Source organism: Rhincodon typus, chromosome 12, assembly GCF_021869965.1.
Source record: "Rhincodon typus isolate 14 chromosome 12, sRhiTyp1.1, whole genome shotgun sequence".
Lineage (NCBI taxonomy): Eukaryota > Metazoa > Chordata > Chondrichthyes > Orectolobiformes > Rhincodontidae > Rhincodon > Rhincodon typus.
The window spans coordinates 15,542,676-15,557,305 of NC_063343.1; the positions used below are offsets into that span (position 1 = coordinate 15,542,676).

Sequence of the window (14,630 nt, forward strand, 5' to 3'; positions counted from 1 at the left end):
CTATCCTCCTCACTATTTACCACCCCACCAACTTTTTGTATCATCTGCAAATTTACCGATCAACCCTGCTGCATTCAAATCTAGATCATTTGTGTCAACTGCAAACAGCAAAGGCCCCAACACTGATACTCGTTGGATCCTATTGGACACAGACTTCCAGCAGGAAAAACACCCCTCAACCATCACCTTCCTGCCCCAAGCCAACTGTGGATACAATTTGCCAAAATTTCCTTGGATGTCACGGGTCTTACCTTTGCTAACAATCTCCCATGCGGGATCTTACCAAAAGCCTTGCTGAAGTCTACGTAGGCTATTACCCTTTGTGAATGATTACCATTGCTCTGATTTGGATTTTCCTGCAAGTAGCTGTTGTCAGTCCACTTTGGCCAGATCATAATTTATCATATTAAAGTCAGCCTTCCATAAGGTCTTTATTTCCAAACAATCTTTGTCCTTCTCGATAACTACCTGAAATGTTTATGAATTACAGTACCATCATCAAAATGATTTCCCTTTGCCACATCTACCACTGGCCCAGATTTGTTCCTTCCTGGACTGCTTCATTATGATAGTAACTCCAAAACACTCTTCCTGGACTGCTTCACCATGATGCTGACTGCAGGACACTCTTCCTGGATAGTTTCTCTGTGATGGTGATGGCAGAACAGTTTTCCTGAACTGCTTTACCCTGATACAGGCTGCGTCACTGTGATGCTGACTGCAGGACACTTTTCCCAGACGCCTCCTGGTACATCTCTGGAAGCGAATACGCACTGGACTTGAGGGCAGTCCAACCTCTTGGTCCTCCAGTTTGACTTAGGGTTTCCATTTCACTACAGCTTTATTAGCTCAGAAGCCGCTGGTCTTTGCCAGTACTGCTTAATCTACATTTTCCTGAAGATTTCTACACACTAAGTTTGTCTCAGCACTGGACAGGGGCTGTCCCTCATCCCTGTTATGTTATCCAACAATACATACACTGAACTGAGCTGTCTGGGATGTCAGAAATTGTTGTACCCACCGGAAAAGAGTTTGGGGTGGCTGATGATATTTGCGTAAGAAAGGAAAGAACAGGTGAGGTATTTTAAAATTGCAAAAGGAACTACCAAGTTGGTTTCACACAACACTATATCTGCTGTTCCTGAGTACACTGGACCACTGTTCCTCTGGAATATTCGGCTGCAAATTGACGTTTAAGAGAAAAGCTCATGGAATACATATTTGCAACCAATTACATATTAAATGCAGAATGCTGAACAAATTGATAAAACAGGAAACTTCAAAATATGTGGGGAATGACTTCTTGGGGTATCACACGGTACTGAAGTACAAATAAAATACGATGAAAGAATGGGAGGTAGTAAATGCCCAGGTATTATACAGGAAGCCGCAATAGGACGGGGTTGGTGAGGTGATGAGGGTAATTGAGGAATGATCAGGGTGTTACAATGGAATACTGCCAGGGGAGGGGAGGGGAATATATATGTTGTGGTGGAATCCCACTGGAGGTACTGCAAATGGTGGAGATGATCCTTTAAATGCGGAGACTGGTGGTTGGAAATTGAGGACAAAAGGAATACAATTGTTGTTCTGGATGGTAAGGCAATGGGAGAGGACAGAAGTGCAGGAGATGCGTCAGACACATCCTATCAACCACAAAGGGGAGAAGGGGAACTTTAACAAGGAAAAGATAGGTTATGTTGGAAGCAGCAAATTGGCAAGTGGTATCATCAGAATAGCCGTGACTCAGCTGGAGAAACTGGGAGAATGGATGGGAGTTCTTACAAGAAGCAAGGCATAAGGAGGTGTAGTCAAGTAACTGTGCGAGTCACTGAATTTGTAATGAATACTAGTTACTAGTCTAATCCACAGGATTGAAGACTGAGAGGGAAGGGAAGAATCAGAGATGGGACAGGTGAAGGTGAGAGGTGTGCAAATTGGAAACAGAAGTCAATGAAAACCCAGATCGGGCAAGAGCAGGAGGTGGTAGTAATAAACATTGATGTACTGGAGAAAGAGATGGTGGGATGGGTGGGAGTGCTGGGTAGAACTGTAACAATAGATGGTTCCCAATGGGGACCCTCCACAAAGAGAAAGACCCATGATGTTGCTTAGAGAAACAGGCGAGTTAAAGGAGATGTTCAAAGTGAGAACAAGCTCATGCATGTAAAGGAGGAAGACAGTGAATGAAGACTCTTTTCCAAGAGGAGGCAAACAACCTCCATACCATCCTGATGGGGGATGGCCGTGTAGAGGGACTGGACATCCACGGGGAAGAGCAGGTGGCTAGGACCAGAAAATCGGAAATTGTGAAACCGACTGAAAGCATCCGAAGAATCACAAATGTTAGTGGGAAGAGACTGAACAAGTCAGGGGGAGAAATAGCGTCCAGGTAGGAAGAAATAAGTTCAACAGGGCAGGAGTAGGCTGAAACAATGGGTTTGGCAGGGCAGTCATGTTTGTGGATTTTGGGAAGGAGGTAGAAGCAGACTGTGTAACGTTGGGGAACAATGAGGTAGGAAGCTGTGGAGAGGAGATCTTCACAGGATGAGGTCAGTGCCAATCCTGGAGATAGTGGGGTTGTCATGGTCCAGATGGAGATAGACTGGAGTATTGGAGAGTTGATATTCAGCCTCTGATGGATTGAGGTCCAACACCAATTTTATAACCAAACCTGTTGACGCTATTGTTGCTAGATTTACTCACTGTATTGCAGACTCTCCTTTGTGTTGTTACTCCACTCTCCCTTTCACCTCCTTAAATCCTTTTCCGTTTTGAACTCTCCAGTGATGGTGAAGGGCCCAAATCTAAAACATTAACTCTGTTTTTCACTCTCTCCAGAGACACTGCCTGACCTGCTTGAGAATTCCCAGCATGCTGCATTTTACTTTCAGATTTCCAGCATTTGCAATACTTTGTTTCTTCGTCGATCCCTGAATTACATCATATTTTCTCCGACTTTTTCATTTCGGCCTCCCGCAATCCCAGTTGTACATACTAATTTTTGAAGAATATACATTGATATTTTGAGCAATTTCTGGTATTTTGGAGCAGACTGTAGCTAAATCTTTCAAATTAAAACAGTGTACTAGTTATCCACAGACCTTCATCCTTTTCCAATAAGGACCAGACGTAGAAACATCTGATTAATACACTTTCTTAATGCATGATCACAAACCTCCCAATACATGCAATGCTGATGGGATTGAAGTAGTTTACTCAAAAATACATCTGAACAGTCAGAAATGCCCCTGTCATTTACAGTCTTCCTGGGGCAGAGTAGACACTATTCCTAATGTGTGGCTGTTAGTACAAGGGTGTAGCCTAGTTCTGATGTGGCCCACCATGTATGTGCTACAGATCACTTAAGTTCAGTTATTGGCTCTGTCAACTGCTCTTACAATTTGTGTGTGTCCATTACTGAAATGCCAATTATTCAGCCTCACTGTGAAGGGAACTCTGTCCTCAGCTATTCTGGAATCCACTCTGTAACTCACTCCAATCTTTCACCAAAGTTGTTGTAATCCTACTCAAGCAGTGCATATTCCAAGTCTGTCCTAACTCAACAGGACTCTAACAACCTCTTTAATTGTAGATTATGCTGGGCAATGTAACTTATTTAATTATCATATAGTTTAACCTATGGACATTTATATTGCATAAATTTCAATTAATAATTACAGGCTTACAAAGTTGAAATTAAAGTGCTCTCTGTGGAACCCTACACTGAGTGCTGTAAACTAATTTGCTTCTATTCCCATCTCCTGCTATCACTGGCACACAATATTTGCTTGTGTTGCTCTTTCAAATTGGTTGACAGTATTTTTTTGACAACTGTAAATCCTCTCAGTGCAGAGGAACAGTTGTTGAATGTTAAACTCTTGTTCTGTCAGTCCTTATGGTTGATGCATATTTCCAATAGCTTTTTAACTTTATCGTCTTTACTGTCCATTCTTATTTCCCTGGGAAGATGGTGGTGAGCTGCTTTTTTGAACCATTGCAGTCTGTTTCCTGTAGGTAGACCCACAATGCCAATAGGGACAGAGTTTGAAGATTTTGAGCAAGCGACACTAACGGAAAGGTGATACATTTCCAAGTCAAAATGTTGAAGGGCCTGGAGGGGAAATTACTTTTCCTTCATTTTTAGCTCCGTTCTAAAACGAGCTGTTTTTTGGTCACTCCCACTGCTAATTTTTACTCCTTCATTTGATGCTGCAAAGTCATATTTAACTAAGAGTTTCTAATTCCCCTGCAATCTCTTCTGTAGGACATTAATCTTAGCAGTAAGTTCATCACTGATTCAATTGAATCACTCAGAAGCCTAATGTCACAAGAAGGATTCAATGTTAGATCACAAACCCAAACACCATTTTCAAAACTCGGAGCCTTGGTTTCTTATTTAGTTAGGAATGTTTCACAAAATATAGATTTTAAAACCATAGTCAATACTGACTACAGTCTGCAAGCCACAAAACTCGCCACATTGATGGACAGATGACACAGGCTTTGGGAAGTCAAAGAGGTGAGTTATTTGCTTCTGACCTACTCTGGTAGCCACTGTATTCATATGGCAAATCCTGTCAGTTTCTGGTCAACGATAACCCCCTGGATTTTGATAGGGAAAGATTCAGTGATGGTAATGCCATTGAATGTCAATGGGAGATGTTTAGATTCTCTCTTGTTGGAGATATTCATTTCCTGACACTTGTATAGTGTGAATGTTACTTGCCATTTGTCAGCCTAACCCTCAATATTGTCCAGGTCTTGCTGCATTTGAACATGGATTCTGTCAGTACCTGAGGAGTTGCAAATGGTGCTGAACAGTATGCAGTTACCAACAGATATTGAAAAGAAATATTGGGAAAAAGCAAATGAAGAAAAGCAGCGGAGTTGGACAGGGTAGATCAAATGCAACTAACTGCTAATCACAAGGAGCAATAAACATAGCACCAAATATATCTGTGAGGTCAAAATAAATGTCTAAACTGGCAGAGATGGAGGTTGAGAAAAACTAAAAGCCATGATTAAGATATGGTAATGCAGGTGAAAGAGAATAAAAGAACCAACAACCTGAGATTCACTCACTCTGACGGCCTCACTGGGAGAAATGGACAATCTGAGAACTAGTCACCCGGAGGGCCACTCACTGCCCATATAAGTAATTAGGAATAAGTAATTTGTCACCAGAAATTTCAATTACCAACAATATCAGTCACCAGGGACAACAGGCTCCTGGCTTGCGGGTGACAGATTTCAATCCCAGGGAATGTTAGTCACTGGAGGACACAGTTGCGAGAGTGTCAGTCACTCAGTGGCTACTTATCAATTCGCCGGCAATTGGAAAGCCAGTGAGGGACCATCATCACCTCCATCTGAGAAGGCCTCAGCATCTGGTGGCACCCGAGCAATTAACAGACCAATGGCAGGCCTTCCCCACCACAAAACATTCATAGAACAGCTCTGCACAGGAACGGGCCATGCAGCCCATGATATTGTGCCGAACATGGCACCAAATTAAACTAATCCCTTCCACCAGCCCTTAGTCCATATCCCTCCATTCCTTGCCTTTCATGTGCTTATCTAAAAATCCCTTCAATGCCCTCGTATCTGCATTCACCATTACCCCAGCAAAATATTTCAGACTCCTACTGCTCTCTGTGTAAAAGCTTGACCCTCACATCTCCTTTGAACTTTCCCCCCTCACCTTAAATGCATGTCCCCTAGTATTACACATTTCAACTCTGGGAAAAAAATTCTGACTGTCAAACCTATCTATGCATTTCATAATTTTATAGACTTCTGTCAAGTCTCCCCCTCAGCCTCTGCTGCTCCAGAGAAAATAACTCTGGTTTTTCTACCTTCTCCTTATAGCTTATACCCTCTAATCCAGTCAGCATCCCGGTAAATCTCTTCTGCACCCTCTCCAAAGCCTCCATACCCTTCCTGTAATGTGGCGACCAGAACTGAATGCAATACTCTAAATATGGCCTAACCAAAGTCTCGTAAAGCTGCAAGATGACATTATGACTCTCGTACTCAACGACCCATCAATAATTGCAAGCATGCCATACGCCTTCTTTACATCCTGTCCACTTGCGGTGGCTACTTTCACGGAGCTATGGTCTTGAACCCCAAGATTCCTCTGTACATCAATGCTATTCAGGGTCCTGGCATTAACTATATACTTTCCTTTAACATTTGATTTCCCAAAGTGCAGCACCTCACACTTTCCTGCTTAATCTCCATCTGCCATTTTTCCACACATATCTGCAATTGATCTATATCCTGCTGCATCCTTTGATAATCATCTACACTATCCACAACTCCACAGATCTCTGTGTTGTCTGCAAACTTACTAACCTACCCATCTACATTTTCATCCCAATACAGAGATCCCAATACAGATCCCTGCGGAACACCACTAGACACAGACCTTCAGCCAGAAAAACACCCTTCCACCATTACCCTTTGCCTTCAATGGGCAAGCCAATTCTGAATCCACGCAGTCAAGTCACCATGGATCCTATACATCTTAATCTTCTGAAATGAGCCTACCATGAGGGACCTTGTCGAAAGCCTTACTAAAATCCATGTGGACAACATCCACTGCTTCACTCTCATCAATCACCTTCGACACCACCTCAAAAAAATTCTAAAAATCAAGTTAATAAGACATGACCTGCTCTGCACAAAATCATGCTAACTGTCCTTAATTAGGCCATGCCTTTCTAAAGGCGTGTAAATTCTACCCCTAAGAATTCTATCCAATAGCTTCCCAACCACCGATGTGAGACTCACCAGTCTCTGGTTTCCTGGATTATCCTATTTCCCTTCTTGAACAGAGGAACAAGATTAGATACTCTTCTGGGACCACTCCAGTGGCTAACCATGATCTTGGTTGAGGCCCCAGCAATCTCCTCTCTTACCTCTCTCGATAATCTGGGGTAGATACCATATGGCCTGGGGTTTATCCACCTTAAGGCTCTTCAAGAAACCCAACACCACTTCTTTCTCGATCTCAAAATGCCCTATCATATTAGTATGCTCCACACTAATCTCACTACCCTCCACATCTTTCTCCTGGGTGAATACTGATGCTAAGTAATCATTTAGAATCTCGCCCACATTCTCAGCCACTGAGCACAAGTTCGCTCCTATATCCTTGACTGGTCCTACCTTCTCCCCTAGTTATCCTCTTGTTTTTTGATGCCTTGGGATTCTCTTTAACCATACTTGCCAAGGTCATTTCATGGCTCCTCCTTACTTAAGTTCTTTCTTGCTTTATATTCCTCATGGGCCCTGTCTGATTTTAGCTTCTTAAACCTTACGTAAACTTCTTTTTTCCTTCTGACAAAACCACAACCGGTCCCTTACCTTGTGATCCTTTTCCTTCCTCCTTACTGGAACATTACCGTTCCTTGACACCGGGTTCTTCTGTGATCTACTGTTCAGTTGTTGTGACTGAGCCAACTTCTCCCAGAATGCTCCTCAATGACATCTCTCTGCCACCCTCTGTTGGATCAATCATGTTGATGATCCCAGGGGTTGGGAGCCCAATCAGAGGCTGGCAGCTCTCTGTACTCAAGAGCTATGGAAGGTGATGGTCACTGCTATTACTACTGCCATTCAAAGCCACAGATCAAGGAGGAAGCCAGTCATTCATAGACAGTGATAGGAAGGGGATTCTAGACGATGATTGAAGGGGAGAGTGTGGATAGGTGGTTGGTAGCAAGGATGGGGTGCAGTTTCCAATGGGACCTTTACCAGATGCCTGGAGCTGGATCTGAGTGTGTCTTTGAAATGGCCTGTCTCTATGTGGAAGTCCCTTTGTAGGTCTCAAATCAGTCCTACTCCTCCTCTTTCTACCCTTTTACTATTGATACTTACATGCCATTATGGAGGGGGAATGGCCGAACCCCTCTGATAAGTAAACCAAAACACAAGCCTCAATCTGCTATGATGGGATTATAGGTTCCTTTCTAATAACTACCACCGAAACACCTAGAGAAGCTCACCTTTCCCCTCGTGATGTTAAAAAAGTGGTTAAAAGAAAGAAAATACCTAATCCACTTTATAAATAACAAGAAACAATTTATCTATTTAACCTTAACAATGAGCAAATTAACAGAATTACTAACAAACAGAACAATTCCCCCTTAGATTACAAACTACTTCCTAGCTGGTCTAAATTCTACTGTCTTATGAGGAAAGGTTGAGGGAGCTAGGGCTTTTCTCATTGGAGCAAAGAAGGATGAGAGGTGACTTGATAGAGGTGTACAAGATGATGAGAGGCATAGATAGAGTGGATAGCCAGAGACTTTTTCCCAGGGCAGAAATGACTATTATGAGGGGACATAATTTAAGGTGATTACAGGAAGGTATAGGGGGAGATGTCAGAGGTAGGTTCTTTATACAGAGAGTAGTGGGTGCGTGGAATGCGCTGCCGGCGGTGGTAGTGGAGTCAGATACTTTAGAGACATTCAAGCGACTATTGGATAGGCACATGGATGACAGTAAAATGAAGGGTATGCAGGGTAGTTTGATCTTACAGTAGGATAATAGGTCAGCACAACATCGTGGGCCGAAGGGTCTGTACTGTGCTGTACTGTTCTATGTTCTAAAACAAAAGCCCCAATCTGCTATGATGGGATTAGAATTTCCCTTCTAATAATTACCCCCGAAACACCCAGAGAAGCTCACGCTTCCCCTCGTAATCTGTTAAAAGTGTGGTTAAAAGAAAAAAAAAAATCCCTGATCCACTTTATAAATAACAAGGAACAATTTATTTATCTAACCCTAACAATGAACAAATTAATAGAATTACTAACCAACCGAACAATTCCCCATTAGACTACTACTTCCTAACTGGTCTAAGTTCTACTGGAATGCAGTTCAAATAAACACAAGTCCCACTTCTATAAACCCAATTAATAAGACAACAATAAATTAAAACTTAATCTCTCCATGTTTGCACAGACTGTCTTCTGGAATCCTCTGCCTTTTCCGTTATTCCACAAAAGCCTTACTTCCACTGATTCTACTGTCAGGGATGTTTTCTGAGTAATTTCTTCTGTGAGGATGCTAAGCTAAAAATGCCATGGTACCTTTTATCGATAAAATGGTGCTTTCTTAGAGAGCTTAGCAACTTCTTATGAGAGCTCGGGGCTTACTTCTCAGATGGTGCGCTTGTTCTCCCCTCAAATAACAATTGACTTTCACAATTTTCCATATGCCCTGTCTTTATATACCCTCTACGACACATGAAATTCTTACATCAGTTTTTAAATTCAATTGGCTTTTAGTATCTAAGGTCTTGGTTTAAGTTGATTGGCTAAATTTGAAAAGACTTGTCTTGTTAAAAGTGCTGCTTGGCTGTTCAATACAAAACGTTTCAATTCAGCACGCTCTGTGCACAGTACATGTAAATTTTCAAGGACAGGCAAAGCACAGTCTCTTAAAGGGATCAGGCATTCTTTTTCTCCACTATCATTTTTACCAACCATTCTAACTTCCTGCCTTCCAGTTCATGAATATTCTGCCCAACCTTGTAACAATGCCGGAAGGAGGCTTTTGGGATTCTCTTTTATATTTGTTACTAGTCGCTTCTCATGCTTTCTCTTTATTTCTCATATTTACTTCTGGACCTTCTATATTGAGCCTGGTTGTCAATTGTATTATCTACCTGGCCATGAAACTGTGGAGAACCAGCTTCAACAGGACTGTTGACATCCAGATGAGAGGGAAGATGGGGCCTCAGCTTAACATCTCAATGAAAGGTGGTAGTCCTGACAATATACTGAGCACTGCACTGAGGCACTAGTTTGAAACAATGACTCTTTCTCGTGTTACCAATAGAGCCTCAATTGACACAGAGAGAATTCTCACTGACGTTGACAACTCCTTCCCTTCTTTGACAATAACAGCTGTAAACCATAGCCATGAGCCACGGATATTACCTCCGTATGTGAGTGAAGGCAAAAGACAGGTTACTATGATCAGCCATTACTTTATTGTAATCTTAGCACATTGAACAATTATCAAAAATTACATGATCTATTCAGAAGTGACATCACTATAAGCCCAAGGCTAGAGTCCAATTCACAGTCATAAACATAGATACAGAAAAACAATCAAAACCACCACCAGGGGGAGAAGCTGGCTAGACTTTATCCTTGACAGAGTCGCTTAGAAATATTATATTATCTGTAAAGAAAAATAACAAATAGGTTCAACGGGGAAATTTGGTGAATAGTAACACATCATATTACTTTGATTTTATAACATATTCTAAACTTTAGGTTATTTCACATTTTAGATCAGTATTAAATGCAAATCTAAGTAGGACAATTATATATCTTTGAGACAATTTAGCTTTGTTGGGAACTTATGCAGACACTGTAGAGTATCCCCCCCACCAGCCAAGAGTGTTTCAGGTTGGAAGAAATGTAATACATGTCAGCTGCCTGCTCTACTGCTTTTCTGGCTACCTCCAACCTGGTCTCTAGAATACTGGGATGGATAAGGTGCCCGACTTTATGTCCACTGTGGGCCTTAGATGGCCAACCACTGCTCACAACTGGTACTCAAACCAATTGGCAATGACAGGTGGATGAGAGCGGCAAAACCATTTCATCACCATTTGCTTGGTGGTGAAAAGGCAAGGAGGAAAGGCCATACCCAATTCTGAAAATGCAAGGTGGGCATTAGGGACACCCCCTGAGAAATGTCGATCTAACTTCCAATGCCTAGCGCCAATCTCCTACCCTGAGAATTCCAAAGGCATCCTTGACCAAAAAGCTGCACCTTACATGCCTTTGGGGGATCCATGCTGATTTCCTTATGGATTTCTGCCCATGGTCCCAGTAATGCCTAGCACTGAACAGTGGCACAGTTCAGACTGGTCAGCAACTCTTGAACAACAGAGCACAGAGTTAAAGCAACTGACAAGAGAAACAAAATGGACATGAGGAGAAACCGTTTCTCCAGTGAGTGGTTAGGATCTGGAATGCACTGCGTGAGAGTGTGTGATGCAGGCAGGTTCACTTCAGTGGTTGGGACCTGAAATGCACCGTCTGAGAATGTAATGGAGACAGATTCACTTGAGTGGCTATGATCTGAAGGCACTGATTCCTAAACCAGGCTTCAAGACTCTTATCTGAAGAGATATAGGGGAGAGGCCCCGGGAGGAGCAAGAACTGAAATGATCTTTTAGAGAGCCAGCATAGGCAAAATGGATTGAAAGGCCTCCCTCTGCATTGCAAGTATTCTTTGAATCAGATTGTTGCAGGAAAAATTAAATTCAGCACATCAAATGGTCATTAAAAACAGAAAAATGTAAACTTTCAAAAAGAATAGGATAAAAATCTGCAGAACTATGGAGAAAAGACAGAGAATGTAGAATTACTGGACCATTCTTTCAAAGAACAAAAAACAAGCTCCTTCATTGCTTTAAGAACCCATGATTTAGCACCTCATCATTCACGAGATTTCCTGCTTTGTCAGGAAGTAACATGACTTAACCTTTGAAAACCCATTTGCCATTTACTTATCAACAAATTTAAAGGTTTCTTGTAACGTTACCCATTAATCCTTTTCTCACGAATTTCTTTACCCTTCTGTTCTTTTTCACTTTGTGTCCGATTAAAACCAGGTCATCGGGATGGACTTACCTGCCACCACTGTAGTTGCTTGTCTTCGAACATTGCTCTTGTCCACATATTCACCATAGTCTAGTTTCCCCTCTACATAAATTCTGGCTCTGTTCAGTAAAAGAAAGTGATAAATAATTCCAAAAGAAGCAGCATGGAACTACTTGTTAACTGATCCCTCTCTACTGACTCAAACCCTGCGGTTAAAGACGGTATTCTTCAGCAAATACCCCATCGGAAAATCCCCTAGCTGGGTTTAGAAATTACCAGAGCCCCATTCGGAGAGGAAAGGAAAATTATCATGGAGTGCTTTGCCTGAACATCAATCTCCAAGGCCATGAGGTCTGTCCAAGAAAGGGGTCAAGGACTTCTCCCCAAGCCTTGAAGGTAAATAACTTCTGGATTACTACCTGAGCCATGATAAGTTGGCAGAGGAGAAATAAAGTTCACAGAGTTGAACGTATGGCTCACAGATTGGTGTCAGAGAAATGGATTTCAATTCAGCACTAATACGGCGGAAGACAGATGTACTATTGGGATGGGCTATACCTGAACTATGCTAAGACCTGGCAAATGGTAGAATTAGTGTTGCAGAGAGGGCTGCGCAGGATTGTGAAGTGGGTGAGTGATGGTGGGGGTTAATTGCTCAGTGAACAAGAAAGTTAAACAGTAAGGGCAATCTAATAGTGCAGACTGTCTGGGTAATGGTAACTAGAGTGCAACAGGAAAGGACACAGTGCACAGACAGAACAGTGCACTAGTAAGTACGGGCAATTGGGGAAAAATTACGAAAAGACAGAATTAGAGGCTCCTTAACTGAATATTCACAGATTGGGTAATAAGATAGATGAATTAAGAGTCCAAATAGATATAACTGATAGTAACAACTGTAAAGACCACTTCCTTTTATCTTTGTTGTGTTGTTGATTGAAATGTGAACAGGATTGTTTTCCAGTCCAAGGGTGGTGGAAGGTTAGCTGCATTTTTTAAAAGCAAAATTACCTGACACTTATTGTAAGTGCAGTTGTTTGTTTGTATATGCAGTTCAAAGCCAAGGTCTATACAAGCTGGACCCAGGAGGGTGTGTAGGAATGGCACGGATGGCTGATTGGTCTGTGGACGAGTGACCTGTTGTTGATGACCAAGGTCGTTTTCTTGCAAAGTACCATGTGTTTGGCTCACAAGTAGCTGAACAGTCTGGGATTGTGAATGTTTGATTTAGAAATTATCAGACCTCCAGAAGGGAGTTATTCTTGCTCTGCAGTAAAAAGCATCTCAAACCTGAAGACAGCACGCTTATTTATCCTCATCAGGTGCCGTGACATGTAACTTTTAATTAATAACACAGAGACATTTAAAGTGTGAACCGGTCACTCCGTGCCTCCTGCAAACAACCTCCTTTGGAGCGGCATGGTGGCACAGTAGTTAGCACTGCTGCCTCACAGCACCAGGGACCCGGGTTTAATTCCACTCTTGGGTGACTGTCTGTGTGGAGTTTGCACATTCTCCCAGTGTCTGCATGGGTTTTCTCTGGCTCCAGTTTCCTCCCACAGTGCAAAGATGTGCAGGCTAGGTGGATTGGCCATGCTAAATTGCCCATAGTGTTCAGGGATGTGTAGATTAAGTGGGTTATAGGGGGATGGGTTTGGGTGGGTGCTCCTTAGGTCGGTGTGGACTTGTTGGGGCGAAGGGCCTGTTTCCACACTGTAGGGATTCTATTCTACTCTATTCTAACAAGCTAAAGCATCTGGAGAGGATAAGGAAGATCGAGAAGCAGCATTCTAATCTGCAAATGGATCATTTCCACAAACCCTGTGGAGAGGGACCACTGAACTGTCTTCCCAGTCTTTCTTTCCATCCTTTGTCTCTGCATGTACAGACGGAGAATTATGAATGGGTTAGTCTTATGTTGACAGTTCATCATTGTTTATCTGTAATTGGGATCTATTTATTTGTAATACATAGCAATTCCTCTTAAGTTCAGAAACCTGGTCCATTCTTTCTGTCAACCTTGGTGTAAAAGACAGGTAAATTGGGAAACTCTGCATTTTTTTTTTTACAATCTTTAACTCATCACAACTGGAGGAATACAGGAGACTAATTTTTAGTGCACTACCCAATGACACAAAGACCAAAAGGCATAGGAGCAGAAGTAGGCTATTTAGCCCACTGAGTCTGTTTTGCCATTCAACCCTGACTCATCTGGTAATCCTCAACTCCACATTCCTGCCTTTCCCCATAACCCTTGATTCCCTTTCTGATTAAAAACCTGTTTCTTTTGACACAACCACGTCTTTGTCACAGCAAAGAGATTGTGGCTGGGACCTCCATATTTAAGGTATCTGGCATTTCAGAAGAACAGGAAAAAGGGAAAAACAGGTGAGGTAGCTCTGTTAATATATGAGGACATCAGTACTATAATGAGAAATTATCTTGGCTTGAAAAATCAAAATGTATGTACCAAGATTATACAAGACAGATGAATCACCTGTGACTGAAGTAAGAAGTTAAGCATTAAAGAAAACACATACAATTTTGCAAAGATCAGTGGTTGGCCAAAGGATTAGGAAAATTATGGAAACCAGCAAATAAGGACTAAACAAAAGGAGAAATTGCAGAATGGGAGTAAACTAGCAAGAAAAATAAAAAAAATACAAAGCAAAAACTTCTTCATGTACATAAAAAGGAAAAAAAGTGGCTAAAGTAAGCATGGATCCTTTAAAGGTTGTGGCTGGGGAATTAATAAGAGGAATCAAGGAAACTTCAGAGGCTTTGAATAAGTGTTTTGCGTCTGCCTTCACAGCAGAAGTCATAAAAAGCATCCCAAAACTTGTAGAAAATCAAGAGACAAAAAAGAGGAAGGAAGCTAAATAATCACAATCATTACAGAACAAATAATGGGAAAAGCAATGGCTGACAAATTCTCTTGATCTAATGGCCAATTTTCTAAGACCTTTAAGAAATGGCTGCAGAGATGTTGGA

At 41.9% G+C, this 14,630-nt stretch overlaps 1 protein-coding gene across 4 annotated transcripts in view; it reads right to left on the bottom strand.

The window, feature by feature from the left end:
• ssbp1 (single-stranded DNA binding protein 1) overlaps window positions 1-14,630 on the bottom strand; it is a 48,873-nt gene that overhangs the window by 2,525 nt on the left and 31,718 nt on the right. For 2 of the 4 annotated variants that reach the window (XM_048603653.1, XM_020536068.2), the window contains 2 exons: window positions 11,670-11,758; window positions 9,991-10,203 (listed from right to left, as the gene is read on the bottom strand). In XM_048603653.1, coding sequence (XP_048459610.1) covers window positions 10,160-10,203; window positions 11,670-11,758 — 133 coding nt within the window. In that variant the 3' untranslated portion in view covers window positions 9,991-10,159. Of the gene's footprint in view, window positions 1-9,990; window positions 10,204-11,669; window positions 11,759-14,630 lie in introns of those variants that run through there. The other 2 variants (XM_048603652.1, XM_048603654.1) reach the window with 1 other exon arrangement.